The 25,643-nt window shown below is 39.0% G+C and overlaps 1 protein-coding gene across 2 annotated transcripts in view; it reads left to right on the top strand.

Moving 5' to 3' along the window:
• Positions 1-272: 272 nt before the first annotated feature.
• col5a2a (collagen, type V, alpha 2a) overlaps positions 273-25,643 on the top strand; it is a 33,069-nt gene continuing 7,698 nt past the window's right edge. Inside the window, exons 1-21 of one of the 2 annotated variants that reach the window (XM_088352350.1) lie at positions 273-520; positions 20,415-20,627; positions 20,778-20,797; positions 20,865-20,897; positions 20,971-21,003; positions 21,076-21,129; positions 21,587-21,679; positions 21,771-21,842; positions 21,916-21,960; positions 23,635-23,688; positions 23,765-23,818; positions 23,892-23,945; positions 24,022-24,075; positions 24,149-24,202; positions 24,354-24,398; positions 24,483-24,536; positions 24,665-24,709; positions 24,845-24,898; positions 24,982-25,080; positions 25,189-25,233; positions 25,482-25,580. In XM_088352350.1, coding sequence (XP_088208476.1) covers positions 436-520; positions 20,415-20,627; positions 20,778-20,797; positions 20,865-20,897; positions 20,971-21,003; positions 21,076-21,129; positions 21,587-21,679; positions 21,771-21,842; positions 21,916-21,960; positions 23,635-23,688; positions 23,765-23,818; positions 23,892-23,945; positions 24,022-24,075; positions 24,149-24,202; positions 24,354-24,398; positions 24,483-24,536; positions 24,665-24,709; positions 24,845-24,898; positions 24,982-25,080; positions 25,189-25,233; positions 25,482-25,580 — 1,359 coding nt within the window. In that variant the 5' untranslated portion in view covers positions 273-435. Of the gene's footprint in view, positions 521-20,411; positions 20,628-20,777; positions 20,798-20,864; positions 20,898-20,970; positions 21,004-21,075; positions 21,130-21,586; positions 21,680-21,770; positions 21,843-21,915; positions 21,961-23,634; positions 23,689-23,764; positions 23,819-23,891; positions 23,946-24,021; positions 24,076-24,148; positions 24,203-24,353; positions 24,399-24,482; positions 24,537-24,664; positions 24,710-24,844; positions 24,899-24,981; positions 25,081-25,188; positions 25,234-25,481; positions 25,581-25,643 lie in introns of both variants that reach the window. The other variant, XM_088352349.1, reaches the window with a different exon arrangement.

Raw genomic sequence — 25,643 nt, forward strand, 5'->3', positions numbered from 1 at the left:
GGACTGTTAAAGATCTTTTTAAAGATGTCAAATTTCTAATTTGATGACCTTGACTTTTATAGACCATTCAGCATAACTTGTACCAATTTGCCCCATCAAAGAGAAGCAAAAGGAAGAGTTTGGTACAATCGCCTGAAGAACTTGTGAAGGAACACGTGGGGGTGTAGTACTCTATTGCAAGAGGGATGGGTGAGGGCTGACAAAAGGGGGAGGAAAACGAGGCTGGCCGGCATTCTTCTCATTTAAAGCTGTAACCGCTCCAAAAAAGAAAAAAAAAAGAAAAGAAAAAAAAAGGAAAAGAAGTTCTCGTGCAGTCGGGGCTGGGTCGGCTCGCTGCTTACGAGTAGACGCTCTTCTTCTATTCATGCACTGATCAGCTCTTCTTCATTTTTTTCGGGAATCCCTTTTTGGGGGACGCATGTCTCTCTTGTAGACATGATGGACTTTTTACGTTTGAGGATTTTCCTGTTTTTGCTGGTCTCCATCGCTCAGGTTTTGCCAGTGAGAAGCCAGGATGATGGTGAGTGACTTTCTTCCTTTTGAGCTACTTGTTTGTTTGAACTCGTATGTAGGAAAACAATTCTGTGAGAGTGTGATTGTTTGGTTTTAAAACAAGTTTTTTTGTGTGCTAGTTTCAACACTCAGGGGTGATGCTGTAGTGTTGATTATCTCCAAAATTTATTTTTCTAGAAAAGGGAACATCTGTCAGTAATTGTGAAGTCAGAAAAATTGAGAAAAAGAAAAAGGGACGGAGCACCTTTTGCGGTTTTCCATGACTCCTGCACAGCTTCCATTGGAACATTCATTATGTCTTACCACAAGACACCCCCCTTTATGCCCCCCAACCCCTCCGACTGATGCACATCTGCAAAGACGATTCCATTGCTGAGGCGTCGGAAAGGGAACACGCACTCAATGCTATGTTAATTTGGGGCAGATGTGAAGGGACTTGAAGAAAAAGAGGGGGGAATGAGTTTTTGAGGAGGGAGGGGGGGCAATTTTGGAGTCTCTGAGTCACAGGAAGGTCCGAATTTTCTTCTTTTTCTGTTCTTCAGTTTGCAATTTGAGAAGTTGGAACACCTGAGTTGTCTTGTTTGAGCGGAGCCCCGCCCCCTATTGTTTGGGCCCCTGACTAAAGCCCCCCCTCACCCTATATTGGGGTAATTGGATCTCCTGATGTCACCCAGAAATGATGTCACCATCCAATTGGTTCCTACTGTGCTGACCCAAAACCATTTTCAACGAAGTCGGCAATCGCCGTTAAAGTGAAATCGTCGGAAAGTTTGTCACAAAGTTGCTAAATAGTGCAGATGGAGCGCCCCCTTCTGGCTATTGAATGATAAAGATTTGCCCTCTAATTGAATATTTAAGTTAAATGATCCACACATTAAAAACTTGTTTTAAAATGGAATTATTCCGAAAAAGTTTTTGCAATTAATGATTTAGTTACTTAATTAACAAGATAAGTAATAATATTCCCCGCGGCCCTAATGAGGATAAGTGGCACAAGAAGGAAAACCTCTTTCTAGTAATAACAAAAAGTTATAATGCTTTCTATGGTCGGGCGTTTGGCAGAATTGTATGATATTATGATCTCTACATGAATATCAAAAGCCCAGAGAGTATATTATAGTGATCCCTAGTGGTGGAAAAATACTTAGTTTATTCAAACAAAAGACCCTTGATTGTGATAAAAAGGAAAAACACATGTACCAGCTCATAGTCCAATGCAATGGACTACATTCTGACACGTTTGGTGGCCTTTTTTAAACTATGGAAGCCCAAATGAGAATTTCGCCAAGCTAATTTCTCCTGGTTCTGCTTTTAACCCGCCATGGACACTTACCATAGACAGATGAGCCAGAGACCTGTCATTTAGCCATTTTTGACCATTTTTTCCACTGTTTCCTTTTCCAGCCACTTATGATAGCTACTTGGCTGAAGGCTATGTCTTGCCACTAGCCTCGATTAGTATTGTGTTCTCTGGTGACACTCGGTTTCCACAGTTGCACATGAAAGCCAACGTCATAGGGGTCCAATGATTCAGGCATCTTGCATTTTTTCCACTGTTTCTTCCTGTAACCGCTCATCTCAGCCACTTGGCTGCAGGGTATGACTCATTGCTAGCTACAATTGTTATGGTTAGCTGCTCCTGCCTTCCATAACTGGGCATGCAAGCAACATAGTTGGGTCCTGTGATTCAGGCATCTGGTGCTTTTTTTCCACAGTTTTCTTCTCTAGCCACCCTTTTTAGCCACTTGGCTGCACGCTTTGGCTCAATGCACTTGTTATTGTTGTCAATGGTAGTTACATATTTCACTTTTGTTCCACTGTTTCCTGCAGACTAAGTATCGCTGCTAGACGCTATTGCTATTGGTGTCTGCTCCTGCTGAATATTGTGATTTAGGGTCCCGACGCTAGACAAATTTTGCTCATGCAATTAATTACTGGCCTTTTTATTGCTTCTCCGGGTAGCCACTAAAATTAGGTCCTTTCACCAGGTCTGACCAACTCCAGCTATTTGCTCTCACCCCAGAACATCTGAAAGTATTAAATTTTGTATCATTTGGGCTTCTGTGATGTTTGATTTGGCGACGTTACGGAATTCTGTCCTATAATGTTTATTTCATTTCACAACCCAACGGTTCTTAAATTTATTTGTTTCAAAAAGGGATTTCCTATTTTTATATTGTTTGTCTAATTTGTTTGTATTTGTTTTTTTCAAATTGATTGAATATTTACATTTATTTAATTTATTCATATTTGTCTTTTCAAATTGATTTTGTATTTTTGTTTTTTTTAATTTATTTGTATTTGTTATTTAAATTGATTTAATTCTATTGTTAATCAATTTAGTTATCTTTATTGTAATTGCCATTATTTTTTTGTTTTAAATGTAGTTTTTTGTTGTTCATCCAGATTTCTTTGATATTTTAATTTCTTGCTATTCATTTTATTTTATTGGCTCATTCTCTTTAATTAACATATCATTTTTATTTAGATGTGTTAAAATTTGAATGGTAATTGATTTTTTTCTTGAATCTGAAAAAACAAAGGAAACATTTATTTTATACATTTTTTTGTCAATCTTTTTGTCTCTTTAATTTAAATTTTATTGTTATCTGAATTTTAAATATAATAATACATAATTTAAATAAAAATAATTTAATATAACTTGTTACATTTATTTATCTTTAATTTAGTTCATATTTTTTTCAGATAATTAAAATAATTATTTAATTTAGATTATTTTTTTTAAATTGTATTTCACTTTTTATTAAATGTATTAAATTGAGTTGTTTTATTGGTTTGGCCAGCCAAATTAATACGAGCCATAGTTTGCCAACTGATGGTCTATCCTGTACGGGTACCCTGATTGTGAGAACTTTTTAACCAAATAAACTGAGGACAGCTCTCACAATTCGTGCAGATCCACAGGAGTTCACTCATTGAGCATTTTTTTTGCAGTTGTTCTGCGACATTTCAGAACCATAAGCGGCATTTTTCAATTTGAGGCTCCGGCCACAATTTGGGGTCTCCCTTTTGAAAAAAAGGGGGTCCGCAATTGACCTGGTGAAAGTGACAAAGTCCACGAATGTGCCTTCCCGGGAAGCGCTAAGGAACGAAACGATTGCAGTCAGCAAAAGGGTGGAGGGGGTTTTTAGCGGGGCGATGTGTTCCAGATGTCTGGCCCTGTTTGGAAAATAAGGCTCGAATGGGCCCCCGAAATGCGGAACAGCATTTCATGTCGACTGAAAAAAACGGTCTTTTATCGTTCCTTGATTGAATGGCTTGTTTCTCGAAAATGTTTTGCAGCCGTTTTAACAAAAATCCCACATTATAGGTTTTGCTGTTTCGAAAATTTGAACCAGAATCTCATTTATTATCATTGTTTTGCTCCAATGAAATTAGGGATGCACTCCAGTTGGCAAAGTACAGTTGCTTGCTTGGTTGGTTGGATCCCTTGACCACATGGTTCGCAGGGGCACGATTTCCTGTGGTGTGTCTTGGGCAAGTACAGCTTGGTAGTGCCCATTCATCTCCAGGCCAACATATGTATACAGTATAAAACAATGTCATATAAAGAAAGGTATCAAGTATTCACTTCTAAAATCAACTATTTACACAACCGGGATATTGCACTTTAAACTGGGATATTGCTCACCTAAAACTGCAATTAGAAGCAAGACATTGCACTTTAAAACTGTGTTTCAAGACTGCGCTTCACTGTGTCAACAGCTTTGGGGAAGAAGCTATTCCTCAGTTTGTTCGTTCAGGCTTTGTGGGATCTGAGAACCGTCGGCCTGATAATAACAGTACGAAAAGACAGTTGCTGGGGTATAATGAGTCTTTCGAGAGCTGGCAATGTCCTCCAGGCTGGGCAGGGGGCAGTCGGTGATCTTTTCGCCCGTGTTTATAATCCTCTGTAGGGCGTTTCTGTCCTCCTGCGTACCACGTCGTTATACAGAGATGTAATTCTTGAAGTCTATTTTTTGAACTAAGAAGTTAAATGATACACATTGTATTTAAATAAAACATAATTTGTGTAAAGGGACAGTGTGTAATATTTAGTGCCTCCTAGGGGTACAAAACATTATTTAATAAAAAGAAAACATTGATTTGTTAATTTTTATAAATATTCACATGTCGAGAAATTTCGTGGCCATTTTTGTCTGGCATCTTGCTGCTACAATGTGCTCATTTGGCAGTGGTTTTCATTCCCATTTGACAATCCAGTGCCATCTATTGTTCAAATATTACACCACGTACCTTTAATATTCAACTTAATGTGAATTGTAACACTTGTAAAGGGATGGTCGGTGCCAAGTAGACGTTTGTTTATTCGTTTATTTGTTTATTTATTCTGATTCTTCTTTTTATTCAGTGCTTTCTTCTTGTTTTAGTCAATTAATTTTGTTATTTTTTTATGTACTTCATTTATTTTTAAATTTAATTGTATTTTTGTCTCTATTTTATTTTAAAGTGTTTTTTTGTAATTCATTTACTTGCGAATTAATTTTTAATTTATTTTTCCAATCATTTTCATATTTTTGTTTATTTATGTTTTTTAATACGTATATATGTGTATTTTTGTATATCTTTTTTTCTTTCTTTCTTTTTATTTCTCTTTCTCTTTCTCCCTCTCTGTCTGCCTCTTTCTCTTCTCCCTCTTTTTATCCATGTATCTCTTTCATTCTTTCTCTTTACTTTACTGGTCTGCCCCCCCCCCTGTGAGTTTTTTTCTACCATCTACCTCAGACAAGTTTGACACCTCTGGTCCACTGGTTAATGTCAGTCATCCGTCATCAAACCGGTCTCGCTCACTTTGTCGGCGGCCGCAAAATGCAGACTTGCGCCCGTAATTGCCGGTTTCGAACGGCGTTAAATTCTACGTTGCGGCCATCTTGGCGTCCCACAAGGCTTTGCGATGTGGTCGCTGTGTTTACACTCGGCTGTCTTGTAGGACAGACCTTTTATCTTTCGGCTTCCTCCACACGGGTTTCTCTCATTTTGAAGATCGATTTTTATACTACTGATACTGATGACCAATAAAATCCGGTTTCCGGAGAATTTCGAGGAATGGCTTTCTTCCTCAGTGTGTTGTTTTTTTTTCTCTGGATTTTGAGAAGGCCGTCTTTCAAAATAAAGGCTGGAAACAGATCCATCGAAAGTTTTATTTACGGAAGATATTCTGGGCATTAATGAACTAACAGACATCAGCTGCAGGCATTCAATTGTGAATTGTGATGTGTTACACGATGATCTTTATGCAGAAAGGTCCGTTTTCAAGTCAAATATACAATTCAATGGTGCACCATTCTAGAAGTTTTACTCAAGGCGCTCAACTCTCAGTGAGAAAAATCCATAATTTTGATCAAACAGACAAAAGCTGGACTCAAGTTAATATGATCTTCTCAGGAACGTGCTTGTTTAGACATCTCTTCATGAACAGAAGTTGATGTTTCCTGACATACATTGTGTTATCCACTCAAATAATTAAGGTGAAAATATCAAATAAAACACAAACTTAAGGTACATGAGTACGTTTAAATAAATGAAGATGTTGTAAATGAAGAAAGATAATAATCATAACTTAATATACTGATGACTGCTAACTTTATCTTCTTTTTAATGATATGCTATATTATGAAACAAATAAATATACACAGAAAATCATTTTTTATGTCTCTTTTTATTTCCTTCTCAATTACAATCTGTCAATCGCAATTAACTTTTAATCATAATTAACTCACTCATAAATGCACACACGGTTGTGCCAAAAAAGAAAAAGAAACTCAATGTACTCAATGTAGAGGTAGAGAGGAGACACAACCAAGTCGTGCCACTACTTCTTTAAATAAATATAGATTATAAAGAGAAACATAATTGCTGATCTGGCAGATTGGGCTGATTGAATATTATAGCGTGGCTAAAGGTTAAGAATTTTTTTTGCTTTTCTCCGTTGCCTCGCGCACATTCCGAAGAGGTAGAGAAGAGACACGACCAAGTTCCGTTACCGCTACAAAAAAATCTAAATATATTATAATGAGGAACATAATTGCTTCAAATCTTTCGAATCTTGTGTATGCAAATGGGAAATTAAAACAATAATTAATGACTATGGTCATTGAATTCTTTGAATTCCTCACATCCACCAACATTTCTTTGTTCACTATTATTACCTTTCTATGCTAATCAGTTAGGAGGATATTATATAAGACATTGGTAATTGCACTCTTTGAATCCCTTTATGACCCTGAATTTCATATTCCCGTAAATGAGTTATAAAATATGACTTAAGACAATGTTGATTGCATATTTAGCAAGTTAAGAAATAATGACACATGCGTGTTGGAATTCTCTATTATTGATTTGTTTATGACCCTACCTGTCATATTTATGCACATAAGTAATTAAATTATGATTGGGGACTGTTATATGCATATGGAACATTTTTTACATTCTTGAGTAGCGACACAGAATATTTCAGTTTTATTCATGACTTCAACGTGTGTTCTCGCTTGAAAACGATCTTAGTAGGTAGCACACACAACCAAGTTGTGCTACTACTTCTATAGAAAATTAAAAGAAATTCTAATGAGAAACACAAATACTTTGAATCTTTCTAACAAATTGTATTGACTGATTGGATATTTTAGCGTGGGTAAAAGTGACTAAGTATCAAGTTACTCCGGTGCCTTGTGCACATTATGAGGAGGTAGAAAGGGGACACGACCAAATTGTGCTAATACTTGTATAGAAAATTAAAATATATTTAATAATAATAATAATAATTTCCTTGTATTGTCATTCTGTGTAACAATGTACACAGAACGAAATGTTGATTGCACCTGACCCGTTGTAGCGAGCCGGTGCAGCCGCAGCCAACAGAGGGCGCCGCCGACCACTTTTTAAGTCTTAGGAATGACTCGGCCGGGGCGCGAACCCGAACTTCCCAGTCTGAATAACATAAATACTTTGAATCTTTTTAACAAGTTGTATCGGCTGATTGGATATTTTAGCGTGGGTAAAAGTGATTAATTATCAAGTTACTCTGGTGCCTCGTGCACATTATTAAGAGGTAGAAAGGGGACATGGCCAAATTGTGCTAATACTTTTATAGAAAAATACATTCTAATGAGGAACATAAATGCTTGGAGTCTTCTAACAGGGCAAGCTCTCCAGTGCTTCTCACAAATTATGAATAGGAGACTCGAGCAAGTTGTGCTAAGATTAGAATACAGTAACAACTTCCCATTTCAAATGTATTGACATTGAGTGGATCCGGCTTGTTTCAGAAATGGATCGCTCTTATTCTCGCTGGCCAACCAAATCTGGAATTGTATTTGGGAATCCCTCGCTGGTTCGAATGTCCTCACATGATTCATAAAAAAAAAATCGGAGACGCTGCTGCAATATTGCAGATGTTGCGTAAAACGTGCAAAAGTCATTGGGAAAACATCGAAAACATTGACCGATAAAAAACGATTTCCGTTTTTTCTAAAAACAGATCCAAGATTTGGCTTCAGGTTTTTTGACCATGTTCGCGTTTGGCTAGTGAGCCATAAACCTGTAAAAATCTAGTGTTTTGTCATTGTTTTGTGACCCTACCTGTCATATCAATGCAGATTCGCTATAAAAACATGATTTAAGACAATCTAACTATCAATCTATCTATCCTGGTCATATACCTCAAGATAGCTGTTGTTAAGATGGATTCAATCATTAGTGTCTAAATTTTTTTTAAAAAGAAGAAGCTATGAACACGTCATTTATGACTGTAGTTATTCATTTTTGGGGCATTATTTATAACAGCAGGTATTGCACGTTGATTTATGACATAAGCGTCGTTTTCTCCAAATGAGCTTTAAAATATGATTTATGACTGTCGTTATTAAGTTTCTGATTTTTCTTCTTAACAAATGATTTATGATCTTCGATTGCTTTATTCCTTTTTGTGGCATATTCATGCAAATGAGCTATGGAAATGTATGACTATGGTCATTGAATTGATTATAGGCCTTTATTTGACTTTTCCCTGCACATCTATGAAAATATGATTTATGAACGTAGTTATTTGTTGCACTCCTTACATTCCTGAAATCAATTTATGTATTAAGGATAATTTAAGACACGACCTGGCCTTTTAATGCTGAGGAGTTAGGAAAACTGGACAAATGCAAGTTTGCAGTAATGTATTCATTGGTTGATGTATGACATTAGTTGTCATATGTCCTGAAAGGAGTTATGAAAATGTGATTTTTGACTGTGGCTATTGAATTATCTGTTTTTATTATATTTTTATGCTCTCGGTTTTGGAAAATATAAGCATATTAGAATTAGTTCATTGATCGATAAATGACCCTAGGTGTCATATTCCTGCAAATGAATTATGACAACAGGATTCATGACTGTTGTTATTTGATGCATACCTACATTATCGAAATCCATCTGTGCATTATTTACGATTTATGACCCGATTTGGCCTTTCAATGCTGAGAAATTAGGGAAACTGGACGTGCGCATATTTGCCTTAATGTATTAATTGATTGTTGTATGATCTTTCACTGTCATATGTATGGAAATGAATTATGAAAATGTGATTTATTTCTCTGGCTATTGGATTGTTTGCATTTATTGCATTCTTTATACAATAAGAGTGATTAATGATCCTACCTGGCCTTTAAATGCTGACAGATTAGAAATACATGATAAATACATTATTTATATTTCAAAGTATAACACTACCTGTCATATTCCTGCAAATGAGTTATGAAAATGGAATTTATGACTATACAGACCCAGCCCTACTTCGTAAGTTGAATTTGTTAGTAAGTTGCTTCAGTGCTATATTTTGTATGTTTAAGGTTTATACAAGTATGTTCAAGGCTTGTATAAGGAACCTGTATGGTTTTGTACTAAACAAATAAACATTTTATGAAATATATGCTCTATAAAGATAAATAGAGTGGAGTTTAACTTACTTTTGGAAGATGCACTTCAAGAGGTCCTCTTTCGTGGTAAAACGGCTCGCCTCATCTTTACACTTTACACCAACCGTATTAAATAAATGCACGAGATGATAAACAAAAAAAGATTAAATTTTCAAAGCTAGAGATACAGTACAGTATGTTTACACACGAACTGGCAAGAGGAAGCCGGATTTCTTTACTTCTTTGGGGTGGATGCTCGGTAACCTCTCACAGCGCCACACGCCGGTAGTGGCGGAAAGAAGCACTGCAGTAATGCAGAAACGTCCGGATATTTTTCGCAACCCGAAAAAATGATCCTATCTAACTTTTTTTGTGAATCGAATGGTCGTAAGTAGGGGAGCATCTGTAGTGATTTGATGCAATCCCTGTATCCCAGATATTCCTTTTTTCATGAATAATTTGTGGTTCGACCTAGCCTTTCTGTGCTTACAAGTTAGAAAAATATGAATTATTTCCGTTTGCATACATTCATGTATTGATTGGTATATGACCATAGCTGTCATATGTATGTAAATCCGTTCTAAAAATATGAATTATGAATGTATTGCATGCATTTTTAACATCCCTCACATTGTTGAGTGGTGACATATTTATGACTTGAATTTGAAAATTACATGACTATGATAGTCCAGCTATTGTGTATCTTTGTCTAAGAGGTGGGGAGTTGGGCGCTTTAATGAGGTGGGTGGTCGAACTAAGGCTGTAAGGTCACCGCTCGTGCATAAAACACCCACATTGAGTTATTAGCAACATCTTCAAGGTCGCGTGAATGTCAAAGTGCACAGGATCATATCGGAGATGGTCTGAATGAATATTCAGTTCAAGGGCTGTGGATGAGGTAGTGGACAGAGAGGACGCATTGTTTGTCCTCCTCCATGAGTCAATGTCGTACTCTATGACACCAGTTCGAGTGTAAGAACAGCTTTGTTGAGCAAGGGCAAGTGGGGTTCCTTTTTTGTTCCTGGTTCTGCTCCGTCCTTAGCGATGGAACTCATTTGGTGTCCTTTTCAAATCGGGAGACGGACGCTGCATTTTCAACAGTGTTGTGTATCCAACTTCAGTTCGATTGTGCACGGAGGGAACAGATGTGAGTGACGTTTTGTGTGAAGAATGTGAGTCATTAGGGGAGGGGCTTCCACTTTCACTGCATGCCAGCTTGCTTATACTTTAGTACTCAAACAATGAATTTTAGTACTGATAAATTTGGCTTGTAGCTTGTGTAGACCAGGGGTCACCAACATGGGTCCCACGGGCAACAGCTAGCAACCTAAACACAGAAATGTTCTAAAGATAGTTCACCAGTTTTGGGTCATCATGATTTTCTGGGAAATGTGATTTCTAATTATGTTTTAGTGGTTGACTGACCCGTTTAACCCTATTGTATGTTTAATAATTATAACCTGGAAATAACATATTAGTAGTGATAACATAGTAACTTAAATTATTGCAGAAATGTATTACAAACTGGGAGGACCTTTTTCTTGTTTGTAACAGAAAAAAAGCTCTCGGTTGGAGGCCTAGATATAATCTAGAGCAGGGGTGTCAAACTCATTTTAATTTGGGGCCACACGATAGACTAAACATTCTCTCGGGGGCAGACTAGTAGATTAAAGAGAAAGAAAAAGAGAGAGAAAAAAATAAGAGAAAGTGGGGGAGAGAGAAAGAGAAAGGGTGGGGCAAAGAAAGAGAGAGAGGGAGAGAGAATGTGAGAAAGAGAGAATGTGAGAAACAAAAGAGATAAAAAGAGAAATGATGAGAGAGGGAAAGAAAGAGAGAGAAAGAAAGAAATACAAAGAGGAATAGATGGAAAGAAAGAGAATGAGATAAAAGGGAATGAGAGAGAGAAGGGGAGAAAGAGAGAAGAGGAAAGCAAGAGAAAGAGAGAGAAAGAGAGAAAAAATAAAGGGAATAAAGGAACAGAGAGCAAAAGAAGGTAAAAAGAGACAAAGATGAACAAAGAAAGAGAAAAAGAGACAAAAAGAGAGAGAGAGAGAGAGAGAGAGAGAGAGAGAGAGAGAGAGAGAGAGAGAGAGAGAGAGAGAGAGAGAGAGAGAGAGAGAGAGAGAGAGAGAGAGAGAGAGAGAGAGAGAGAGAGAGAGATTGCAAGAGAGAGAGATACAAGTACAGTGTTAGTGGGAGGTACCTGGCTTTTGCAAGTCAAGTGGACATAGTTCAACCTGCAGCCCGTTTTTTTTTTTGCGCTTCCCTCAGCATTGTCTTGCGGGCCGCAATCAATCCCTTAGCGGGCCTGATCCGGCCCCCGAGCCGCCTGATTGACACCCCTGATTTGGATTTTTTTCCCAAAATTTCACTTGCATGGATTGCAAATCACCAGCAACACAAATACATTGTTTTGGGGTTATCGCCTGGACATAGGATCAAAAATGTATATCCATTAGTAAATAATGATTAATAATAAAAGATTAATGATTGTTCTGAAAGCCCTCTGTCAAAGATTAGGGTGGGGGTGTTAGGGTTAAGGATTGAGGGTTATGGGTCTGGGATAAGGGTTGGAGTTAGAGTCGGGGTGAAAGCATTACGGATTAGGAACGGGGTTTAAGATTAGACGGGTTAAGGTTTGAGGGTTTGAAGGTTAGGGAATGGGCTTTGGGGGTAACATTTAGGGATTATCCGTAAGGCTAGGGTTAAAGGAAAAGGGTTAAGGGATAGAGTTAGAGGGTTAGGGATGTTCAGCACATGCGGCCCTTGAGGACAGTGTTGCCGAATTCTGGGTTAGAGGGTTAGGGGTTACAATTGTTTTACATTTTTGCAGTCTGCTACTTGGCTGTTGTCTCCAGTTGTTCGCTAGCAGACTGATTGCCTGCCGTTATCTCCTACTTGTAGATAGAGGTCACCTGGTTTTCTTTAACTTTTGTCAACATGCTCTTGAATTGAGGGGGAAATAATGACATTAAACAACCGAGGGGTGTGATAAATACCTTAGCTTCCGTTAGCTTTACCTAGGACGATGAGCTTCCTTAGTCTCTCCTGAGAGCAAGCCTACGAAAGCTTCCGTTGGACTAACAAGATCCTCTCCAAGTTTATGAGTTCAGTCATCTGCTGCCTTGATCTCGTTCAGAAAATTCAGCTTTGGCATTTTGGAGATGATCCCACTTAATTCGAACCATCCGTTAACTGTTTTCGTTACAGATACAGAATCCTTTCCATATTTTTTTTGCCTTACAAAAGTGAGTCCGGAATGTTGGTTTTATTTGAACCTATCAAGTCTCAAAGTGCAGAATTTTGGACAATTTTAGCTTTTTTTTGTACATCTTGAAGACTTTCTAATTGCTTAAAGTTAGCAGACTTCAAAACTTCCAAAATCAACCAAGAAACCGGAACTCTCTTCTTCAAATTCAGAAAAATGCTCATTTTGAAATGCTGTAACGAGGGGCCTGAGGAACATTTTGTTCTACACCGTGAATTAGAAAGGTTCGTACGGTGGGCTAACCAGATCCCTGGGTCTACTGTAGCATAAAATAAAAACCATCAACGTGTGAATGTAGAAGTCTGCTTCCCAATGGGAGCAACTTTAGGCATTCCTGGCCTCCGGGGTGGATGTTGTTTTGGGGGGAAGGGGGGAATATATACGAAGCAGTACGTCAAAGCACTAAATCTTGGGAGCTGCTTTTCTTTCCTGGAATGAAAAGAATAACAAAATGGAGACGGAAACACCAAGTAAGAAAAGGAGAAATCGAGTTTGTGGAAAAAAAAGTGAGTGTCGTGAGTAGGATATTAGAGTGCTCGAATAGTGATAAGGATACTGGACATTGTGAAAAACTGATGGGGGTGTGGACAGACAGAAAAATGATGCCTCATGTATTTAGTGGTCATCAGTGAGGATGAAGCAACCTTTAGCTGGTGTCAAGGTCAAGTCAGCTACTGTAAACCTTGCTTGCCTTGAAGAATTTTCTATACTCCCGAAAAGGACTTAGAATTTTTCATGTGTCGTGCAGTTCATTGGCTCCACGATTCACGGTTAGTTAAAAAAGTAACTGAGGCAGGTGTGATCATAAAAAACTGATTTGTTTAATGGCAAAACCCGGGTAACAATTTAACAAACCAATGGTCTCAAACAACATTGTGTCCCAGGAAACACTAAACAAGGGTTAGTAAAGAGCTGGAATAACAGACTACAGGTGTGGGGATGTATTACGCACAGATGGTCACTCTCCTGCCAGTCCCCCCAGGTTGGCGCTCTCATGTGGAGAAATGGGGTGCCAGATCATGATATTACTGCCCTCTCAAAGGCCAGATCCCAGGTGGCTTTAGTAAACAGTCCTGTGCCACCAAGACCAAAAGCAGGGGTAGCTAAGGGTTCTTAACTTCCAAAAGCAGGGTTATAAGCTACTAGAGGGTCTTTGCCACCAAAGCCAGGGATGGAGGTGGCCGATCGCCCTTTCTCTTTAAAACTCAGGACATGGGTGGCCACTGAAGCTAAGGATGGCCAAGGCTTCTTTGTCGCCAAAAGCAGTGAAAGATGCAGCCAAGGGTACTTCTGTGTCAAAACAAGGTACTGGGGTGGTCGAGGGTCTTTCCCCGCCAAAAACAGGGACCGGGGTGGCCGCCAAAGCCTGAGGTAGCGAAGGGTGGTTCCCAACCAAGAACAGCCAAGGAGTGGCCGCCGAAGCCTGCGATGATTGAGGTCCTTTGTTGCCAAAACCAGGGACAGATTGGGCAAGGGCCCCTTCCCTGCCGAAAGAGAGGAAAGGGGTGGCTGCCAAAGCTCAGGATGGCCGAGGGCCTTTCGTTGCCGAAACCAGAGACAGAAATAGTCTCTCACCCCACCATTCCCTGTCAGGATCTTGCTCACCTTTTTCCCACCTAGAGGGTGCCAGCCTATGGGCATTTGTTATTTGGGATTGGCAAGAGAGCGCCCACTTGTACTTCATTACTTGTAGTCTTTATATTGCCTGTATCCGACAACAGTTTGTCAAGTCATTGCCATTGTCATATCAGGTTTGTTTTTATTTTTGTTTGGCACAATTTGTTATATTTTAAGACCATTTGTTTCTCTGTTTTTTTGTTCCTGTTTTGTTAATAAACAGAATCTTTTTTTAGGTCCACCCTTCGATCATTACACTTGTGGGTTTAGTTTTGGACGCCTGGGCGTACTGCAATCCATGCTAACCTGTTTTGGAGAGGAGGTGATGGATGTGGACAAGCTGTAATCCATTTCCATTCTCCTGTATGGGGTTTCTGAAGCTAGCTCCACTCTTTGTGAGCCTGATCTTTTGTTTGGAGAAGCGTTTCCAGCCGGAGCTTTTAAGCCTCATCAACAAAGTGTAATGCAGCAAATCCTCTTGAAACAGACCTCAGCTTTTCTTGCTTGGAGATGAATTTCCGAATGTTAGCCGACGTTGTGTTTGCTACAAGCTACTTTTGACCTTGGGTTCTGTCCCTCAGGAAAACAAAATCATTGCTTGGTAGAGGCGAAAGTTTTATGAGTTGCCGTGACACTTCTTGGAGCAGGAACAGGCAGTTGGGACTTGTTTAAATTATGCTTCGCACTTTCCATTGGAGGTTTTCAGAAAGCTAACTCTGAACTGAACATGGCTTTATTGTTAGACTTTCTATAGCACAAAGTTAAACTTACCATCATTCTGCTATTTTTTTTCCCGTCTTTCCCGTTTCATTTTGTAGCCAGAAGTGCCCTTGCCTGCCATTGTTAGGTCTATCAACCTTCTTTTTCAAATGGAAGATCTCTTTTAACAAATATGATTTCCTCAGGCAAAGGTTGATGGGCTTGAGCAAGACTTCTCTCAAAGGTCATAGGGTTATTGTCAGTAAGACAGCGATCTATTCAACTGTCCCTTTAATGTTTAACTTTCTAATAGATTTACAATCAGCTTATGGACTTTATTTTTATATAAAGATGATAGTACTCCACCTTAGTCTTCGCATTTGTGAATTTTTATGACCATTGTTTGCTTAGTAATTCCCAGAATATTCTGTAAATAAAACCTGGTTATTATTTATCAGCCTTTGTTTTAATAACCTAGGCCTTGATTTGAGATGATTTAGAACACTACGTTTATGTTTTTAAAACCTTCTGTCAGGATCTAACATACCAATTCCACCCCTCAGGGGGAACCAACCTGAGAGGAGTGGCTGGAGAGTGCTCAGATGTGTGAATTTCTCTCCACATTTGCACATTACACAGATTGGTTTCTTGTCTGGACATTTTGTCGTTTCGAAACCACTTGTTTCTTTTTGTTTGTTTTGTTACTTTGTTTGTTACATTCGCCTAATGTCACACAATGCTAGCGCCCACACCATGTTGTAGCTTAACCTATGGCTACCCAATGGGCCAGTTAGCTGCCATCAAATGTTTTTTGCTCTGTTTTAGGGTCAGCTTCAGACTGGGTCAGGGTCTTCTCATTGCCAATTGGTTACATACAACCAGTGTGTTTCCTTTTCACGAAAGCCAAGAAAACTAGTTAGCTGCCGTCAAATGTTTGAGCTTTATTTTAAGATCTGTTTTAGGGTCCGCTTCAGACTAGGCATTGCTCCTTTCTGCCGTGGTTATGTACCACTGGGTTATTTTCTTTGTACATTGTAGCTCAAACTGTGGCTAGCCAAATGGACTAAATAACTGCCTTCAAATGTGTGGAACTCTGTTGTAGGGTCACATTTAGGATCCACACCAAACTGGGTGAGAGTCCCGGATTATTTCTATTGTCTGCTTAAAACTGGGCAAGGGACCAAGATCTGTTTAATTCGCAGTTAATCCCATTTCTAAGGGTTAGGTACCTCAAATGTGTCAAGTTCTGTTTTAGGATTGGTTTTAGTGTCCGCTTTAGACTGGGTCAGGGTCCAGAATTGGTTTTAGGGTCTGCTTCGAAGTATGTCGGGGTCCAGGATCACTTTTAGATTTCACTTCAGACTGGGTCACATTCCACTCAAGTGTTAGGCACTAATAATGGATCACCTAAAATGTATTGAGCTTTTTTTAAGAATGGTGCCCTTTAGACTGGGTTAGGATCCAGGATTAGTTCTAGGGTTCGCTTTAGACTGAGTTGGGGTCCAGGATCATTTTAGTGTCTGCTTTAGACTGGATAATCATTGCCAATATTTAAGTTCCACCGACGTATCATCTCCTTTGGTTGTAGCTCAAGCTATTGCTAGCTAAGTGGACTCGTTAGCCGCCGTCCTGTCTTTCCAGTCTTTGTTTTCCTTGCTTAAAAAGTAGCAGGATGGCCTTGTGACTTTCCAGGCTTTATTTTGTGTCTGAGATCGAAAAGGAAAAACTGGTAACTGCTGGAAAATCCACATCACGCTGACACACGGGAAGCAGGATGGGCCTCGTTCGCCGTGAGCTTTGTACGTTTATGGAAAAATGAGGAACATTAAGGGGGGGTGCCGGTCTTCTTCAGACTTGAAAACCGCAGGAGTCTTCTGTGAAATATTAAATGTATGTAGAATCTTTCGGTGAAAAAAAAGGCAAAAGGAAAATCTGGTTTCCAAATGTGAGGTTCGACGTCTCTATTAATGATGTTGAGAAGGTCGTCAGAAATTTGCCCACAAAAACTTCAATTTTGTTTATTTGTAGCTTTTATTTAGAAAGTTTTTGTTCGATACTCATGTGTCTAATATTTAGCAGCTTGTTCTAGTTTTTTTATAGAGATTACACTTATTCCAGTATCTGTTTTTTGGGGGGGGGATTGTTGGAGCTTTTTTGCCCTTTTTTTATTTTGTAAACTACTTGGGTATGCAAATTAAATAAAGGTTTAATTAAAATAAGATGAAATAAGGACAAAAAAGTAAAAGGTTTATAAATGGAGGAAAAAATATGAATAGTCAAGTCAAGTGAATGAATAAAAAATAGAATTAGGTAATGGAAATAATAAAAAAAAAAACATAATGAAAATTCAAAAAGAAAATATAACAGAGGAACAATATAGGAATATAAAATGAGAGATAAAATCAATAACTCAAAAATTAAACAGTCAAAAAAGAAAAAAGAAAACTATCGTATCAAAAGTTATAGAAATAAAGAAAAATAAGTAAATTAAAATATAAAAAGACTAAATAATAAAAAAAAGTTTAACAAATGAAACGTTTTGAAGTAGACAAATGAATCCAAGCTGGGGTATGCAAAAATTAGAGGTAAAATGAAATTTTAAAAAACGTATAATAAAAAATTCAAAGTAAAAAAAAAAAAAACTAGATAATCACAAATAATAATGAAAGTAATTTGTCTGAAATCAAAGCAGAACATGAAGATTACATTAAAAAAGAATACTGAAAAAATAAATAAAAAGATAATATAAAGACACACAAACATTTACAAAAAATAAACATAGAAAATAAAGCTTAAATAAGTTTTTAAAAATTAAAAAGTTGAAAAATGTCAACATCAAATGAAATTAAAAAAATATATAAAGTTGAAAAAAGTTCTATTCGCAATGTCATGACTTTGAGGCAGATTTTTTGTAACTGCCACCTCTGGCCTAAAGCTGAACTGTACCCTCTGTGTCCTGCTGGGCTCTCATTTAAAAATGTTATTTTTATCTGTTTTTGTGCAAAAGCATACCATAGTAACACAGTAACAGTGACTGTTTGATAAAAGAGAAAGCCGTCCAACCCACATCACAAAACCCGAGGCTAATTTTCCCACTTTGATACAATCGCTCGCATTTTCCTTCTCAGCTAGACTGAACACGATTCCATATTCATTGGGCGACCATTTTTTCGATCATGTTTGAGCATGCGGAGCTTAAATTCCATTTATGTCAAGTTAGCTTTCTCGATTCACGCTGTTTAACCCGGCTCGCAAAAAAAAAAAAAAAAAAAAAGATTTAATAAATATTACAAACAAAAATTTGTAGTTGCTTTTGTCCCCGGTTTCCCCATGAAAAGTTCTTTGGCCTGCATGTGTATTTTTGAATAGATACATATGAGAAAAATGTTCCCGGGCCTAGGAACTAGAGGGTGCCAACCTGGTGGGGTGGCTGAAGAGCGCCTACCTGTGGCTAATCAGTGTCCACACTTGCACCTCATTGTTATAAAAATCAATTTTTTTGGTAACAGATCGATACTCAGCGGGTACTAAAAACTCAAATCAATCAAAATTTTCAAAAAAATCAGGAATTTTTTTCCACCATTTGTGGTTTAGTAGCTTGATTGGATCGGCAGAAATTGGGCGCTAAGTTACATTTTCCGAGATTCAGTTGAAAACATTAACGTTCTCTTTCAGTATTTTGTAGTCTCAGGTCCAGTACTAGGCGGGCAGTATAACTCGAGGTCCTAACTGGTTTGGGTTAGCTTTGAATTGTTGCTTCTGTGTTTCGTAAGTATTCTATTGTGTCAGTTCCAGTACCCGGCCTCCAATAGCGTGGTTTTTCGCTAAAACTGTGTTGTTGTTTTTTCCAGTACCAGGCAGAAAGTAGTGGCACCTGTGGTACTTGATGGTTTTGGTTTCCTTTATGTTTTAGCTTTTGTCTTTCAGAAGTATTCTGTGATCTTTTGTCCAGTGGCAGGTGGCAAGTAGTGGTTGGGTTTTTAAGTCGTTTTGGTTAGCTTTGTGTTTTTGCTTTTGTGTTTTAGAAAGATTTTTTGTTCTTGGTTCCTGTTACAGATGGGCAGTAGTGGTTGAGGTCTTAAGTGGTTTTGATTTACGTAGTGTCTTAGCTTTGGTGTTTTGCAAGTATTGCTTTGTCTTGGTTCAGGTACCCGGCAGAAGGTAGTGGTACTTTGGTGTTTTTGGTTTTCCTTTGTGTTTTAGCTTTGGTGATCCTCAAGTTTTGTTGTCACTTCTCCGGTACCAGGAGTAAAGTATTGGTACTTGTGGTCTTAGGTGGTTTTGTTAAACTTTGTGTTTTAGCTTTGGCTTTTTCCTAATGTTCCGTGGTATTGTTTCCAATACTCAGTGGAAAGTAGTGGTACTTGTGGTCCTAAAAGATTTTGGTATTCTTTTTTGTTTTAGCTTTGTTTTTTTAATAGTATTCCATGATTTTGGTTTCAGTACCAGGTGGGCAGCAGTGGTTGAGGTATTGAGTAAGAGTTGTTTTGGTTTACTTTGTGTTTTATCCTTGGTTTTTCGCACCGCTCCCATTTTTATACAATGGTTTACGATATTCACTTCTGGGGCTTCTGCTTTTTTATCTGCTGCACTTAGATGACACCTTCAGGAATCATCAAGTTCCAGATCTATTATATATTGAGGCTATACACACCATAGATGAATTTGGACAGGGTACCTGTCACCATTTGCAGTGAACCCAATATATGGGGAAGCAGGAAGTAAGACCAAATATTGAGGTGCAGATTTTGACACTGATTAGGCAAAGGTGGGCACTCCAGCCATTTCTTTCAGGTTAGCACTCTGTAGGATGTAAATTCAGTGGCAGATTGCTCAAGGGCTGGAGGCAGGGGATGGAGAAGGCCAAGGGTTCTTCACCACCAGGACAGGATACGTGTGCCACTGACGGTCAGGGGACAGAGGCGGCTGGAGCCGGAACAGGGCCTTGGAGGGGGCACAAATCCAAAACAGTGGTCCGTAGGTTGCCCGTTAGGTCCTTTGCGGGTCAGGTAATTCTGATCCAACATGCCGGTAAGCAGGTTACTAAGGCCGGTGCGCTTATAAAAAGATTATATTTAACAACAAACACAGTTGTGAAGTAAAAAAACTGAGAATAAACAAACAACTAATAAAATGTCCAAACGAAAAACAATCTTTATGTGGCAATGACCCAATATATTCTGGTGCTAAAGCCAGTTATTTTAAAAGCTGTAATAATGAGGTGCAGGTGTTGACACTGATGAAATTGAGTGCCTTATTTTTACAGGGGACCAGAAAGTTTTTTCTCGAACTTCGAATTGTGCCTGAGATCTATCTATGTGTAGGCCGTACAAATAAAAAAGGGGGAACTATTGTCATTAATCCTTCTCAACTCTTTTTCTGTTTTTCCCAAGGAGATGGCAGCTGCAAGGCTGACGGCCAGGTGTACCCCAACCGAGACATCTGGAAGCCTGAGCCGTGCCGACTCTGCGTCTGCGACAATGGCCAGGTCCTCTGCGACAACATCCAGTGTGAAGAGCTGACCAACTGCGAGAAGATGGTGGTCCCCGAGGGCGAGTGCTGTCCTATTTGTCAGAGCGAGGCTGGCCGTGGCGGCGGCGGATCCTATGGTGAGGATTTACAGGTTTTTGAATCCATAAGTCCTTGTGGCTGGGCTCCTGAGGCTTCCCTCTCTAAGCCCTTGTTGATAGATACCTGAAGTCATACCTTTGATAAAAAAAAATCAAAAATTCATGTTTAATTTTTTGATTCTCTCGTAGGTGGTGGCAGAATTTACAAGGTATGCAAGCACAAGATTAGATCTGTTTCGATTGACTTGTCTCAACCTTATCGGTCTGTGATCACAGGGACCAAAAGGGGAGCCTGGTGAAGTTCCACTCGTGAGTACCATTTTGGTTTCGAAATTCTGTGAACCTGGAAAGAAAACTTATAATACAACAATTGTGTTCGTAGGTGACCGGAATTCGAGGCCGTCCTGGACCAATGGTGAGCGTCTTACTTTCTTGGCGATTCTTGAAGTTTGATCGAACGTATCCATGACTTCTCTGCTTTTTGTAGGGACCACCCGGTGCTCCAGGAGATAGAGGACCCAGAGGAAACAAAGGAAGACCTGTAAGTTTGATCCACTTCTTTATAGGTACATTTCAAATCTTGGGAACTGGTTTTTCTTTGGTCAGCAAAGGGTAAACAATAACTAAGCAGTTGTTAAAAACATAACATAATTGTCAGGTCTGGCACTCATAGAATACACATTAACTCCTGAGGACAGGTTGATCAGCTAAAACCCAGAACACATTCTGGCTCAGCTGATCGACACCACCTAATTTATTGCAAGGACATCTAGGTTTATCCCCTAACTTCTAGACTATAGCACACAATGAAAGACAACATATATCATTTTCAACCCAGTCCATAACTCGTCAGACCCACATATATGTTCCTTAGAATTCGTCAGCATCTCCCCAAGAGATCAAGAATAGTACCAAGTGTGGACTAGTCAGACCCAAAAGACCATTAGACACAAAAGGAATTTGGAACTGTTTTGAGGTCAATCTTCCTTCGTTCTAAGGGCCTGCGAGGCTCTCCAGGTTATGACGGAGAGCCAGGCATCCCGGGTCAGCCTGGTGAACCCGGACCCCCAGGACACCCGACTCATCCCGGGGTATGTAATAAAGTCCCCCGACCACTGGAAACCTCAAAATTAGCGTCTGGTCCAGCTTTCTGTCAACATCATTTGTCTGGTCAAATTTCAGGGTATCGAATCACAGATGGCCGGAGTGTTACATGGAAAGAATGCACCTCAGAGCATGTTGAACGGCCAAAGGGTAAGACGTCAGAAGAACATTAAACCCCTTTGTCCATTCTTATTTATTTCTTGACTCAAAACCTTTGTTTTAGGGGGAATCTGGAGCAAGAGGACCTCCCGGTCCAACTGGTTCCCCTGTAAGTTTGTTGTCCTTGTTACCTGAATCCTTCCACCTTTCTACCTATACATTAGACCCCGTGATACGATCTGAATCTGTTCTGAGGTGGGGATGTGACTTGAACTGGTCGGTTAGAGTAGCGTGTGGATGCAAAGGGTGGGGAAGATAGTGACTAAAACTAAAATTCAGCTTTCTCTCCTGAGGATTGTCATGACCTCAAAGCATTTCCTTGCTGGTTAAACCATGCAACTTAGCGAGGGGTAGTCAAACTTGTGCCTTCATATTTCTTGATGCTGCAGGCCTTAGGACCCATAGTGAATAAATATGGTATTAAAAAAACAGTACAGTATCACAAGCACACAAGATTCTGAAAATAAAGACTTGATTCTTCAAATAGTTCTATTTGATTGTATTCAAAATTGCTCTTAAAAACCCTGTGACTTTAAGAGATATCTTGATCATGTCACTTCTGTTCTTTTACAAAAAATACAATATCATATGGCAGACATACAGAATATTTATGAAACAAATGAGATTCTGAACTAAATGAAGAAGCATAAAGGCAGTGTAGGAGTTAGTTTAACTAATAACATATTGTATTTTCAATACAATAGCAGAGCAGCATCTTTTATGAAGTGGACCAATAAAGGACAGACATTATAGAGACCTTATTCGTCATATGCCATGACTATGCAAACATTTCAAGTTTTTGAGTATACATTGTAAGTTGTTAATGTGAATAAAAATGGCCAATAAAACGGGGTCAGCGTATCCTGGGGCATACTCAGCGCATAGATCAAATAGCTTGCCAAATTTACATTGCTTACGTGCAAGTTTTTGGCCACGCAAAATAATTTGTTGTTGATGCGTTTTTTTTTGGTTTTTGGTTTGAACAATTTTATTGACACTATTAACAGCAAATAAACAATGTGAGGTTTGAACAATTTTTTTTGACAATTTTAACAGCAATTAAGCATATTCACAATTTCATTATATCTGACAATATGACGTTTTAACAATTCTTTCTGACATTTTTGACACAATTTCATTATATCATATCCCAACAATAGTTTTTGTCGACACTTTTAACAGCAATTAAATACATTCACAATTTCAGTATATCATATTCCAACAATATGAGGTTTGAACAATTTTTATCGACACTTTTAACAGCAGTTAACCAATGTGTAAAGGGTGATACTATTGTGCAAGGGCATAGCTCTGTTTTCTCAAGTGGGATTACATCCCACCCTCCCAAGCAGCATCCTCCAGTCCTCTAGGGAAAAATGCTGAAAAGAGTGACTTAAAAAATATCTTATTATTATTATTAAAACATTGTAAGGCAGGGTCTTCTTAACCTGGGGTGTGCTGTACATCACTGTTATGGATACCTCGTTGTCATGACCAGTTCTTCACTTAATTTTTGGTAAAAAAAAAAAAATCTTTGGCACATTCTTGCTTTTTCCTTTACCACCTTGCAGGAAGGCGCCCACTAGTGTGACTACTTGTTGTTTTTCTTTGTTTTTATTCTTATATTTCCGTTGAGTTTTGTTCACTACCACCACCTTGTGGCCACTATCAGTTATGCACCCTAATCTGAGGGAAATAGCCCTGAAGTTGGGACTACTTGGTGCATTGTGATTGATTCCAAGATTTGTTGATCATCAAACTTCCATTTTCTCATTTCTAAAAGGGTCAGTCTGGACCACAAGGACCTCCCGGAGATGTCGGTGATCCTGGACACATGGTATAGTATCCTTTCTACTTCTTGTCAATAGATTTAGATTTTCCAGATGTTAATGAGGAAGATTTTGTATCTTCAGGGTCCAGCTGGGCAAAGAGGACCTGAGGGCCCTGCAGGAAAAGCAGGCGAAGATGTACGTCAAACTAGCATGTTAAATTTTTGAGGTAAAACTGGAGAAATGCAACTTGTGTTTCATCCTCACATAGGGCGAAGCAGGCAAGGCGGGTAATCCAGGAGAAATTGGATTCCCTGGTTCTCAAGTAAGACCTTTTACCTTTTGGTTTTTGGACTTTTTTTGGTCTTGTTGAAGTATTCTAACTGTTGCCTACATTTTAGGGAGCAAGAGGATTTCCTGGTACACCAGGACCTCCTGGGCTTAAAGGTCACAGAGTAAGTAAATGCGTACTCGCAGTTAATAGGGTTTTCGGTCCTGCAAATATGAAGTCTTTTTTTTTTTCTTCAGGGACATTCAGGACTTCTTGGTCAAAAGGGAGAACATGGAGCAGTTGGATCTAAGGTAAAACCAGACTGATGTCAGTTAATAATGTTGAGTCCTGTACTAGCAGAGGGACAGGATCATGTTGAGTTCTAGTTCCACAATTTTAGTCATGAGACTCTTTGTGATTAAGGGCTATACAAATAAAAATGACTTGACTTGACTTCCTCAGGGTTCCACTGGCCCACCTGGTCCAATGGGAGCACCAGGACCAATGGTAGGTATTTGTTTTCATTATATACTCATTTTTTACCTGTATTACTCAGAAGATCCTCTGACAAATGATGGTTCATGTTAACAGGGGCCTTCAGGGATGCCAGGGGAAAGGGGCCGCCCTGGACCCGGTGGTACAGCGGTATGCAACTACTCATTGTTGGGAAACATTTTATTGCAGATATAAATTCAGACCACCAGGAATTATTGGGTCTGAGTCCAAGACAGTTTCATCATTTTTGCGTGTTTTGGTACGTTTTTTGCTCCTAGGGTAAACGTGGTCTGCCTGGGAATGTTGGAAAACCAGGTCCATTGGTAAGTCTGGATTCACCTGATTGAAGTTACAAAAATAATTAAATTGACCTGATATAATCGGCTGAGTTTAAATCATCGATCACAGTTAAGTAAGGTTAAATCAAAACCTTGTATTTACTTGTTGTGCTTTTCCAGGGTCCTCTGGGTCTTAGTGGACCTCCTGGTTATCCAGGAATGCCTGGCATGAAGGCAAGTGTCCGGAAACTACCTCTCCAATAACATGGTTCCAGAGATGGACCCCCAGGAATTTTATTTCTGCTTCTATATTACAGGGGCAACAAGGACCCACCGGAGTTCGAGGTCCAGAAGGCCCTCAGGGGCAGAGAGGAGAGACCGGTCATCTGGGGAGACCTGGACCTGTTGGCCTAAGGGTAATAGTTTCTTTCATGCTACCTTAATTGTACACAGCCTTTTTGTTGCAGATTATTGACAGACGTATCAGTTAAATTTCTATAACTCCTTTTATCATCCATCCAAAGGGACCCACAGGTACAGATGGAGGTCCAGGTGCGAAAGGACCTGTGGTATGTAAACGAAACAGTTGAAAATGAATAAATAAATAAATAAATAAATATGTGTATGTATATATGTATATATATATATATATATATATATATATATATATATATATATATATATATATATATATATAGAGAGAGAGAGAGAGAGAGAGAGAGAGAGAGAGAGAGAGAGAGAGAGAGAGAGAGAGAGAGAGAGAGAGAGAGAGAGAGATACATCGGAATATTTGAGTTACAATGTTTTATTATCACAGGGAAACCTGGGTCCACAAGGCCAAGGTGGGCACCTTGGACCGGCTGGTCCTCCAGGACCACAGGGTAGCACTGGACAGCCTGGTATCAAAGGACAATTGGTATGTTGGCTCCATGAGATCAAGAGCTGTTTTGATGGGTTCCAGGGTTTGCCATTATTTTTA

The sequence above is a fragment of the Urocampus carinirostris genome, chromosome 14 (assembly GCF_059441175.1).
Source record: "Urocampus carinirostris isolate Australia breed hairy pipefish chromosome 14, RoL_Ucar_1.0, whole genome shotgun sequence".
In the NCBI taxonomy this organism is placed as follows: Eukaryota; Metazoa; Chordata; class Actinopteri; order Syngnathiformes; family Syngnathidae; genus Urocampus; species Urocampus carinirostris.